The sequence below is a fragment of the Diabrotica undecimpunctata genome, chromosome 3 (genome assembly GCF_040954645.1).
Source record: "Diabrotica undecimpunctata isolate CICGRU chromosome 3, icDiaUnde3, whole genome shotgun sequence".
In the NCBI taxonomy this organism is placed as follows: Eukaryota; Metazoa; Arthropoda; class Insecta; order Coleoptera; family Chrysomelidae; genus Diabrotica; species Diabrotica undecimpunctata.
Window position 1 is genome coordinate 35,537,710 of NC_092805.1, and position 12,702 is coordinate 35,550,411.

The 12,702-nt window shown below is 31.4% G+C and overlaps 1 protein-coding gene across 1 annotated transcript in view; it reads right to left on the bottom strand.

Moving 5' to 3' along the window:
• Positions 1-6,949: 6,949 nt before the first annotated feature.
• Positions 6,950-12,702, bottom strand: part of LOC140436674 (cytosolic 10-formyltetrahydrofolate dehydrogenase) — a 28,185-nt gene continuing 22,432 nt past the window's right edge. Inside the window, exons 12-14 of the mRNA XM_072525707.1 lie at positions 12,302-12,461; positions 10,288-10,487; positions 6,950-7,127 (exon numbers count right to left, since the gene is read on the bottom strand). Coding sequence (XP_072381808.1) covers positions 7,072-7,127; positions 10,288-10,487; positions 12,302-12,461 — 416 coding nt within the window. The 3' untranslated portion in view covers positions 6,950-7,071. The remainder of the gene's footprint in view (positions 7,128-10,287; positions 10,488-12,301; positions 12,462-12,702) is intronic.

Genomic DNA, 12,702 nt, shown 5'->3' on the forward strand with positions numbered 1-12,702 from the left:
ATACTTATATATATATATATATATATATATATATATATATATATATATATATATATATATATATATATTTATATACAAAAGAATTAAGTTGTTAATTGCGTTATTTAAGTGTGCAATTAATGAAGTTTATGAAACCGGACATTTATTCACGTATATTATTCCCTTTAATTTTAATGTATTATTGAATCAGATTTTGAATGAAACGTAAAGATCTCTCTGTGATTATATGAATTAAAATAAAAAATGGACAATTGCTCATGAAGCTTACCTTAAATTTTCCTTTTTTAGGATATCAGTTAATATAGATTTAAGACGTTTTTAATATTTAATGTAAAATGGAGATTTTATTATTGTACATTGTAAATATGGAGAGCACAGATGATTTAATAATATTATTTATAGTTGTGGAGTGTTTTATTCATATTCTTTTTCCACACCTATCTTTAATCCTTCTAACCGTTTTAGGTGCTGATTAGTTTACACCTTTACCGAAAATAAAATATCAAGTTACCTTTGACTTTGACAGCACATTAATTGGAATAATTACACATTAATTATTGATGTGACATTAACATATTTCTTGACAGTGCAAATAATTCCATTTAGTGCCCATCCATGTGCGTATTTTGTTTTTCTAATAAATGTGGTTTATGCGCATTTCTGGTTCCCACCATTTAAGTTGTGTTGTGTCACCTACTGCGCAAAACTCACAATGTAAAGTAGATGTCTCAGCATCTAAAAATAATTTCTTAAATTACCAATCTGGTTTTCTAATTGTTCGCCTATATCCACAAGTCCTCTTCCTCCTAAATACTGTGGTAATGTCGTTCTTTCTGCTGCACAACGAGGATGATGTTTTTGTGAGTTGTGTTCGTAATTTTCTCGTAAGATTTTCTACATCCGTTTTAGTCCATTTAATAATACCAAATGAAGCGCGGAACATGTGTAGGCGTTTAGTGCCTTAAATTCTTCTAGTGCCTTCTTATCAATTCTGAAGTTAATTCAATTTTCATTTGCTTATGATCGATTTTTAGCACTAGCATAATGACAGTTTTTAGCGTCTGATCTAAGTGATTTCAAGTAAAAACCATTTATTTCCAGTCATCCATATACAAGACGATAAACTTTCGCCACTATAGTATTGTTATTTTTGATTCTAAAATCTGAGTCAGTAGAGTTCACTAGCTGGGAGAGGGGATTTTTCGCTAGACAGAACCATAATTTGACTCAACGAGTTCCCTTGGAATAGGCCCCGATTGATTGCAATATTTTTAGTTTCGATGTTGTTTTCACCAAGCCTTTAAAGGTGAATTTTAGTCTTCCAATCTCATTTTATGCTTTAAAAATTTCACTATATTATCCTCGACTTAATATATACTCTTAATATATCTATAAACCACAGTTTAGAGCACAGTGTTGGTAGGTACGCTGGGCTAAACAGGATGTGACCTGTTTAGCCCAGCTAAAATTTATACATGGTTAAAAGGCAACTAATTGGGCGGTACTTGGCTGGATCTTGGCGTTATTTTGATTCTTCGGTATTAAGTTGTGTCTTGAATTGGGAACATAATTAATGTCGATAAGCACTCATGAATACTCTCAAAACTTCTTTAGCCAGTTTTGAAATCCTTCTTATCCAGGAGATTTCCCGTTATGAAGCTCTTTGATAATATTTGAGATTTCTTCGGTGGTGAAGGGTTCGTAGAGAATAGTATTGACAGTTGTGCGACGTATCTTCGATCCATGCAGCATTGATGTTAAGAGCAGCTGGTGTGGAAAGTTGATATCCTTCCTTAAAACTCATAAATTTCTTTCTAGCTTTGGTACGATTTTTTGTCTCTTCAGTGGAATTGAGTTTCCGATAGAACACCTCGGCATACTCAAAAAGCGGGTTGTTATATTTTCGGTTGTTACTAGCATTGAACCTGCTTAGTCGGTCTGAGTAAACTGAGAACTTTTGTTTCAGTGTATCTAGGCACGTTGGGCCGTGTTGTTTTCTGGATCAGAAAAGTGAGTGTCTTGCGGTGTTTAGCATTACTTCTTCAGCTCTTCTTAGTATTTTTCTACTTGTTCCTCGAATATATTCCGTGATTTGACCAATATCCCTACGCAACGATTCAATTTTACTTAGCAGCCGTTTTTCCCAGGGTGCAACTCTGTTATCTGTCCTTTCAATGTTAGTACCCTGTCGTCTTTTGATCTTAATGCCCATAATATTAGCAATTGCTCTTGCTGCACAGTAAATCAGCATATGCAAATATTTTGTTAGGTAGGACTTTAGCGCTCATAATCTATAACAGAGCTCCTAGTTTCTTATAGAGTTTATTTTTGGTATGGGTGGTCTGCTTAGTAGGTTTGTTCCGTTTACCAGGCTATCCTGCAACTCATTTTTGTCCTGTTGTGTATTATTAGGTTCTTTCTTGTATGATACGCTCAGAAGTCTGGTCATGTATTTCATTTTCCGACTTCGCTTCTGATGGTATCGCGTCTAGTCTCTGGGATAAGATTATTTCTTATAACCACCAGGTATCAATGATGTAATATACTAATAATATTGATCGGTATTGATCTGCTACTTATTCAGATACTTGAATCCCTGGGTACTTCCTACAAAATTCGGTATACAAATGTGTCGATAACCGATCGTTTCTTGACCGAGGTTTGTCACTTTGTAATAGAAGGGCTAAATATTTTCGTTCATGGACACAGTTTCGTACAAATTTATAATTTCTTTAACAAAAATGACAGTTACAATTTTGGTGAGAGCGTTTTTGTCAGTTTAAGCAAAGAATATAAATGCCTATATATATATATATATATATATATATATATATATATATATATATATATATATATATATATATATATATATATATATATATATATACATATATTCTTTGGTTTATTCTTTTGGTTTGGCGATTAGATGTCGCCACCAACGTTAGTGTATTATTAATTGCATAACTGATAAAAACTGACATTTATATTACAATGTATGTTAGGGCATTCTCTAACCGTGAAAAGTTTCAAAAAGAAATATTATTCATAAACAAGTACCAAGTACTATATTAGTGTTGTATTTTACATTATTTTTATTCTAATTTTACCTTCTATTCTATTTACAAAATGTTTACGTCATAAATTTAATAATTTAGTGGTGACATCTATACGTATATGACTAAACTAGTACAGAACTAAAATAATTTAATAATTTCTTGTTTTAGACAATACTCCCTAGATATAACAAATATAGCATATATAACTGGTTGTCTAATTATGATTAATAATAATTATCATATATAATAATATTTAATATAAAATACTTCAATACCAATTAAAAGACAATTCTGAATTGGTTTAGTCATATGTATAGATGGCACAAATAAAATATTGAATTAAGTAAATGTAACTACAATGTTCATAAGTCCATAAAATCATTTTCACTGTTTTTTTTTATATAATCAGTGATATATTGTATTTCTAAGGATTAGATTAAACCCATTCGTTTTCAGGAGAGGAAATAAAAACATCAGAAACAAACGTAAAATGTAATTCTTATTACAATCAGTTGTGGTTGAATCCCATACAAATACAATATTTTTAACTTAAACATGCCACAAGAAAAAAGTTAACCAGTGATATATTAAATTTCTTAGCAACAGTTTGGGCCGATTTATAAAATGTTGCATTCGCCAAAATTTACACTGTCAGAAACGCTCTCGCCAAAATTTTAACTGTCAACTATTTTGTAAAATTATTGATAAAATTTACAATTCTTGTATTGTTTTTTGGAGAGACATAAGAGTTGAGATACTCTCATAAAAAAGAATTTTGTTTGCAGATTTGCAAACCAACTACTGTTGTATTCGGTTATTATGATTATTACTATTTATTTTATAAATAGGTATAAAATTTCAGTTTAGTGGCAGTTCCGTTTACGGCGTCAAGCAAATTGGTGTTTAGCCACGTCCATGTTAGGTATAAATGTATCTATATAATACCCTGTGAATATAACAATTTCTATATGGGAGAAACCGCAAGAACACTATTTGTCAGAATAAATGAGCATGAAACATACATCAAAAACAGAGACTTCACAGATATGCAAACATGCCTGGGCGAAGGCATGAATATGTCATGACATCTTAGTAGTAAATTGGTGAAGAAAAATGTGCAACAAACCCGTGAACAGAATGTAGCATGGTTACCAATACTGAAAGAAAAAGTCATCAATAAGAATATACCAACATTAATGGGCTAATAGTAGGTCAGAGACACATCACCTACAATTAACTACATAAGTAATTACTATTTTAATGGGAATATAAAAATAAATACCACCTTTATTTCCAAAAGGCTTACAAATAATCATAGAAATATGTATAGAAATATTCCTAAATAACAGCTGAACATAAAACTAATTACTATTTTAATGAGAATAAGCCACAATTGAAGGTTAAAATAAGTTTATTGACGTTTCAATTTCCACTTCGGAAGTCGTTCTCAAAAAACAAAAATTAATAAATTAAACAAATATTGTTTTTTGTTACTTAGTGAAAAATTCTTTTAACAATTTATATACTATATGACATATACATTTTAAAGTAGACGGCTTTAAAATGATATTGCCAATATTGACGAGTTGCGTTCCTGGGACGACTTTATTGTAAGATAGTTCATTCGACTACATGAAATTAACTTGAACTTGAGAATACCCGTGAGAAAAAATCATAGCATGTAATTCGTCTTTAAAAAGACAACCACATGTCATGATGAGAGTAAAATTCTATCTTTAGTGATTTCATAGTAAATAATGTGGAAAAAACCAGGACAAAAATCTCATAATACTATCCCTACATGGTAAGTATTTGGTTTTACATTTAGTTTACACTTAATAAACACCAAATTCTGATTTTATATGTGTATTATTTAAAAAACATAAAATATGTATCCTCGATATGTTACTGACTTACACTAATAGTGGTATTTTCCTTTCATTAACTTCCTCTCTTAATATGGGTAACCAGATCCTACTGCATTCTGCTAAGGAATTTGTGACACAATTGGTCTCACTTAGCATAATTAGAGTCGCTTCTTTGATTTTTCTCTTTTTGCCATCTCTTTCTTGTAGGACTATAAATACTTGAATCATTCCATTGAACCCTTTGTTCATTTTCCCATGTTTGTTTACATATCTGAGATCTATAAAATTCTCTATTTTTAATATAAGATTGATGTTCACTTATTCTAACGATTAATGGCCTTGATGTTTCCTCTAAATAAAACTGATCGCATTCACAAGGTATTCTATAAATACAATTCTTTGTTCTTTCTTGTTCATTGTTAGGTTTAGTTTTAGATAAAATATATCTCAATGTGTCTGTTGTTTTGAATGTTGTTGAGATGTTCAATTTATTTCCTATCTTTTTCGAAGTTTTTTTGGTAATCCTTTTATGTATGGTATTGTCATTTTCCTCGTATTATTCCTTGTGTATGCTGTAAGATCTCGTTCTATGTTGTTCTGTTCTATTCGGTCGATTGTTGAAAATTCTTTATTTATAAACGATAAAGGATAACCATTTTTTAATAAAACAGATGTTAACAAATGTTTTTTCTTTAAGAACGAATTTTCAGAACAAGATATTGTGATTTGATTTGTAATTTAAATAGCTGTTGAAGTGTGTTGGTCTTCCATACATATCGTCTCATATCCAGTATCGTTCTTAGAGATTAAAACATCCAGGAAAGGTAGTGTGTTATTAAATTCCTTTTCCATGGTAAAGGTTATTGTCTCTTCATTATCGTTTATATCATTCAGGTATGTGTTTAACAACTCTGATCCATGAGGCCATGTTGAGAATACATCAACTACATATCTCCACCATACTCTGGGGTTTGAATTTTGTTTAGAAATAATATTTGTTTCAAAGCCTTCCATAAAATATATCAGCTAATAATGAAGATAAACTAGAGCCCATTACTAGACCAAAATTTTGTTTATAGAATTCATTCTTTCATCATCACTCTCTAATTTTGTCTTGATTATATTCAAAATCTTATCTACTGGCAAATTTGTAAATAAACTATTTATGTCAAAACTTACTAAAATATTATTTGAATTAAATTCAATATTTGATAATTTATTTAAAAAATGTTGGGTATTTTTTATAAATGTGTTATTTTTATTTGCAACTGGTTGTATAATATTTAATAAAAATTTTGACATTTCACTACAAGGAGAATTCATGGTACTACAAATAGGTCTAAGTGGTATATTCGTTTTATGAACTTGCAGTACTCCATAAAAATGAGGGGTCTTACTGTAATGTGGTGTAATTCTTCTTCTTCTTTGATAATTTGTTAAAAAATCTTTATACTTGAATAAAGTTCTATAGATTCTGTATTCCAAAGGCTTTGATCCTTTGTTAATTTTATATAATGTCCGTTTGTTATTAGATCTTTAATTTTGTTTTCATATTTAATTTTATCCATTATCACAGTTGCATTCCCCTCGTCTGCTGGTAGGATGATATTGGAGTCGTCCTTTTTTTAAGTTCTTATAGCCCTTAGTTACTCTTTGCTTATGTTTTGTTCAATTTTCATAACTACATAAGCACGCAAAAATCAGAATTTGCTATTAATTCGAGGGTACATCACCCTCAGAGTTTCAACTAAAAAAACATGGCTATTTGCTTACAAGCGCCAATGATAAACATCTGTAGGCTAAAAAATATTTTGATTTTTTAATTTAGGTATTTTTGAAAACGTTGGAAACCGATACGTCAAAAACAAATGTAAAATGTAATTTTTATTAAAATCAATTGTGGTTTAATCCCATGTAAATACAATATGCTTCAAAAAAACAGTTGTTTCAGAACCTCATTAATAAATCATTTCTACGCTAAGAACCTTTCATATTGTAGTCGTATCTTGGGTAAAAAAACTGACGAAAATATCACAATTTTATTCCTTAAATAACTTATTCTTATAATACAAAGTATAAAAAAGTTTTATATAATACATTTAAAAAATAATATATATATATATTAAGTAGATACCGGTAATCTCTTCTCAATATTCAATGGTAACACATTTTGTTTTTAAATATTCGTTCAATGCTTCTCTTCCTATAAAAAAATCAACATATTAGTATATAAATAACAGTGATATCAAAAGAGAATTTACATAAAAAATATGGTCGAAACTTGCAAACTTGAAATAATAATAGAAATAATAAAGATAATAAGAAGCAAAAACTCTCCAATTATTCAAACTGCTTAAGAAGATAGATACAAAGTTAATAACAAAGATTCAGCCGGGAGGATTCGAAATCTTCAGCGTAAAGTAAGAATACTTAACAAATTGGGACTTATCCAAACAGACCAAGTCTCGTATTATAAATATGTCTCTGAGACTATACTTTAAAATGAAAATTACAAGTGTATTGAGACCGCACTATGCTCACAGACTGACCAGTAGATCTCATACTAGTGGACAAGCATCAGACAAACAATGCTAACCCTTATTAAAGTGGCGATACACAACAACAATCTTACAATACGTAAATATAATGAGAAAATCGCCAATTATAAAAAATTAAGAGGCAATGGAAAATGGAAAGTACCCAGACGATAATAATATCTGAATTACTGATATAACTCCTCTATACTAGTCCCAACCCTGGGATTAAGAAATAATAATGTTGGACGACCTGAATGGAAGAACTTGAAGATACAATAGTTCCAGTAATAGGTAGAAGTGACAAATAATAACGGAAATAGACTTATAAACCTATGTACACGATCTAAAAATCATAAATGGATTCTATCTGCACAAAAGTATACATAATATAGGCATCAGGGCACAAGTCAATTAAAATCAGTAATTGACTATGTTATAGTTCGCCAGATATCTGAAGTGAAAATACAAGACACCCGAGTATACAAGGGTGTAGACTATGGATTGGATCCCTACTTATTGAAATCTCGAGCTCAAATTCCGTATAAACCGTATAAATATAAAAATAATATAAATAGCAATATTATAAATCCTAAGATTTCCTACTTGGCGAAACTAAATTCAAATTTTTACCACTGTGCTTTCTACAACTTGCAAAGTAGACATATTGATAAATTAGTCGACAAGGGAATATATAATGTGTATTCCACGTGCCGTTCATCACGGTAAAAATTCTTGGTGAATTTAGTTTCTAATTCACTAAGAATTTTTAAATTCGATTCGGAAGAGATTTAATTTCGATTCAGAGCCTCTGCATATGTCGCTCTGATGATACCTAATGGGGTTGAAATACGTATAAGCGGATGGCAGATGCTCTGTATTGAAATTAAATCTAAGACCGTCTTTCTGCAATATAAATAGCCTTTACGATGACAGCACACGTAAACTATGTCACAACAGACTGGACCAGAGACTTAAAAGTACCTATGCAAATCACGATATAAATATGCTTTATGTCCATATATTAAAATCGCTAAAGGGAGCTGCCTATGAAGCCTTGGGAAAAGAATAGCGAACCTACCGACGAACAAATAAGAAAATATTATGGAGTGGTAAGCTCGCACAACAGAAACAGATAAGGCAACGAGCGTATTACCAAATGGCTTAGCTCCCAAGAAGTAGGCGATAAAAAACAATAACCTCGTTCCTAATAAGCTCAAAGCTCGATGTTGTCTCCTTTAAAATACCTGAGTACCGGTTGCAAAGTAATCAGACTTGATCTGGAACTGTTCAATTACCTTTTAGTTTCAAGACTAAATTTCCCCTTGGGTTAATTTTTATGTTAGCCGCAATAAATCCTAACTTCTGGGCAATCTTGTCTTCCCTACCAGGCCATTTAGTGTTACATGCTGACAGCTGGAAAGAAGGATGGATTACACCAACCCTTAAAAAAGGGATAAGGCAAGCTGCAAGAAGTACCGCTGTATTTTAGTTATCAGCACTCTCAGTGGATTTTATAAAAAGTTAGTATACGAACCACTGAAACTGAAACAGAAAGCAGGATTTCGAGTAAAACAATCTTGCATCGACCATATATACATATCAACTCAACTAAATGAAAAAAAAATGGCTAGGAATAGACAAACTCATCTATTATTTGTGGATTTGACGAAAGCTTATGATACAATACCCCTATGTAGACTATGGCAAGCTCATCTTTTAATATTACACTTTTGAAAGCAATACAATGATTGTATAACTATCTTCAATCAAAAATAAAGAATATCAACCAGTTTTTCAAAAATTTTATGGTAAATAAGCGACTAAGGCAAAGCTGCAGTCTCTCTCCAAGACTCTTCAAGATCTACCTGAACGAGGCACTGAAAAAATGAAGGAGATCATGTTCTGGAATGAGTATATCATTAAGGACGAAATAACCTTATATACGCTTTATTTCGAGGATAATCAAGTAGTTATCGCACAAGACCAAGAAGATCTAGAGCTGATGACAAAGCGATTAACACAAGAATGCGAGCGATGGGCTCTAAATGTTAATTCAACAAAAACGAAATACATGTGCATAGGAGGAGTTGAAAATGATGAACTTAACTAGAAGATGGAAAAGTAATTTCATCTCGGTCCGAATTTATCTATTTGGAGGCAAAAATGGAAAGAGATGAACGCACTGAAACAGAAATCGAAGAACAGATCATTAAAAGGAAAAAATAATAGGCACACTAAACTCACTACTCTGGTCAAAAACTATCTCTAAACAGAAAAAGATACAGCTATATAACAGTATTTTTAAAAGTATCACATTTAATGGATATTAAACCTGGCAACTCATTAAGAGAACGGAACAAAAACTCCTTGTTCTGAAAATGGATTTTGCCGCAGATCAGCAGGTATATTCAGGATGATGCACGTAACAAATGAAAGAATAAAACAAATCATGAACAGTACAATCACTATCATAGAAGAAATTCAGCTAAAGCAACAACTTATTTGGTACGGGCATATACAGAGAATGACAGACCATCGCCCACCGAAATTAATATTGGATTGGCAATCATCTGAGAGAAAAAAACGAGGAAAACCAAAAATATTATGGCTTGATGGATATTCAAAAGGCCATGTCAGGGAAATTTATTCAGATATACCAAAGTATTTGTAAGATACACTCCTGCATATCAGGTTACCTAGGGCGTAATAACTGGGTAAAAACTTCCTCAGAGCTCAATCCTTTTGATACCGCATATACTTTCAGCTTAAAATGAGTAAGAGGCTCAATGTTTAAATCTGGGAAGATAATAAAAAATAATGTCTTACCTAGATCTTTACCAAATCCTGACTGCTTGAATCCTCCAAAAGGTGCTGCTACATCTGTTTTGTTATACGTATTTACAAAAACTGTTCCAGCGTCAATTTTCTCAGCAAACCTTAAAGCCTTGGATATATCTTTGGTGAATACACCGGAAGCTAGACCATATTCCGTCGCATTGGCTCTTTTCAAGACACCATCAATATCACTGTAAAAAGGAAATTGTTATAAGAGAATATATTAAAAGCGTTAAATGGTTGAGTAGCATAATGGAAGATCGTTCATTTTGAAAAGTGAAAGAAACAACCAAAACTATCAAAATTTACATCAAAATACAAAAAGTTTCTATTAGAGCCAAGGCAAAATTTCCTATCGTTCATATTTTGTAAGTTGATTTTACTGAAACATTTTCGTCTTAAATACTTTTTTGTCTCGACAGCACAGAGGACCAGGTACAATTTTATTACATTACAAGAATACTCAGTTAAAGCAAACTACATTAAATATTGGTCCAATTAACACTTATGAAAATCTAAACTACATTTCTTCTTTTGAATTTTCTGGTAAAACCTGGTTACACAGAGGTAATTGATATGGTTTTGGAATTGATCTAGCGGGCTGAGGACATTCTGTAGGTTTCCACTGGCAATTGTTTTTCTATTATTACTGAAATAAGGAAAGTCTACAAGCATGTGTTTAAGGGACCAACTCTAACCATAGTTTGCACGTAAAGGTATTATTGTTTTTGCTTCAGTGATATTGCCAAGATCTTTCGATGGTATTTTAAAAAATGATCAAGTCTGTGTTTAATTGGAGGTTTCAGTCTTAATAGTAGGAGAAGTGACTTGTTATTCAGAAAGGTCGATGGGGTTCGTTGCCAGAGATTACCACATAAGACGGAGTCCAGATCATAGTAGTGGACACCGCCAAATTAAACTATAGAAGAGTTGTGAATGGCTTAAATCAAAAATTATGCAGAATACATACTTTTAATTTTAAGAGAATGGAGAATATTTGAAGTCATAATAGTTATAGGGCCCTTAGAAGTATCTGTGCAGACAATTTCGTCAAAAGAGTTCTTAGTAACTAGTTACTTAAAGTTAGAAATTTGAAGATTTATCTGAGGCTTATCATAATTAGTTAAAGTTTAGGTGAAATTAATATTGATGTTGTGGCTGAAGGATCAATATTCTACAGATGTGAGGGGAGATGCTGTAACATAGATTGAAGTTTAATATGAGAAAGAAGGTTTAAGAGACCATTACTTAGTAAAATATGGGTTAGATTTTATGTATTAGCTGATACTCGAGTCGAATATTTCAAAAGGAGTTGTGTGTAGTAGCTAGAGGAAAAGTTCATGGCTTTAAACCTCAAGATAGCGGCGGCGTGTAGTAGCTAGAGGAAAAGTTCATGGCTTTAAACCTCAAGATAGCTTCTCTATATAAACTCTTAGCGGGGCTCGACTTGAAGGCCGTCCCAAACACTAATTTCTTCCGAATAGGTGACGTTAATTATATTATATAACAACTTTATTTTTGACTCGTTTTAACCTTAAGTTATGATTTAATACTTAATTTATATATCTATTGGTGTATTTCATCTTTTGATATACTTTGATTTCATATTCAATATTCTTCTTAGAGATTAAAACGTGCAGAAAGTGTAACGATTTCCCCTTTTCCATGGTAATTTTAAAAGATTCATTATTTACATTTATTTATATCTATCAGTAACACATTTATTGATTCTATATCCGACTTACAAAATATTATCTGTGATATTTTCACGGTAATGTGAGCCGAATAAGGGTCCCTTTAGACTTAATTTTAATTAATATTCAATGATTGTATTTATGTCGTGATAGTTTAACCATACAAAATACTGCCCGTCTGTAGAGTGTCAGATGAATAGAGTGTAAATTTTTTTATATTTTTGTGAAATCGATCACTTTTTCAAATTAATCGGTCAGTTTACTACACAACTTCTAAAACGTCAAAATCAAAGTGTTGAAAAAATACTTACCCATTGCTAAATTTGCTTACAACCATTATAGGTCCAAATGATTCTTCTTTAGCTATGAACATATGATCTTCAACGTGACTTAAAACGGTCGGTTCAAAGAAATATCCTTTCCTATTAACTCTCTTTCCACCATATTCCAGTTTTGCACCCTCTTTAACACCTAAAAATTGTGAGAAATGAGAAACTGTATATCAAATATATTTTTTAGAAAGAGACAAAAAGAGGAGAAGAGTGAGTCAAGGCTGTATTTTGTCTCTAATCTTCAATCTCTACTCTGAATGAATATTTAGCGAAGCTTTGCACGAAACTGAAAAAGGCATCCTACTAAACGGATACCGACTAAACAACATCCGATATGTAGATGACACCATAGTATTTGCGGAAAATTTAGAAGACCTACA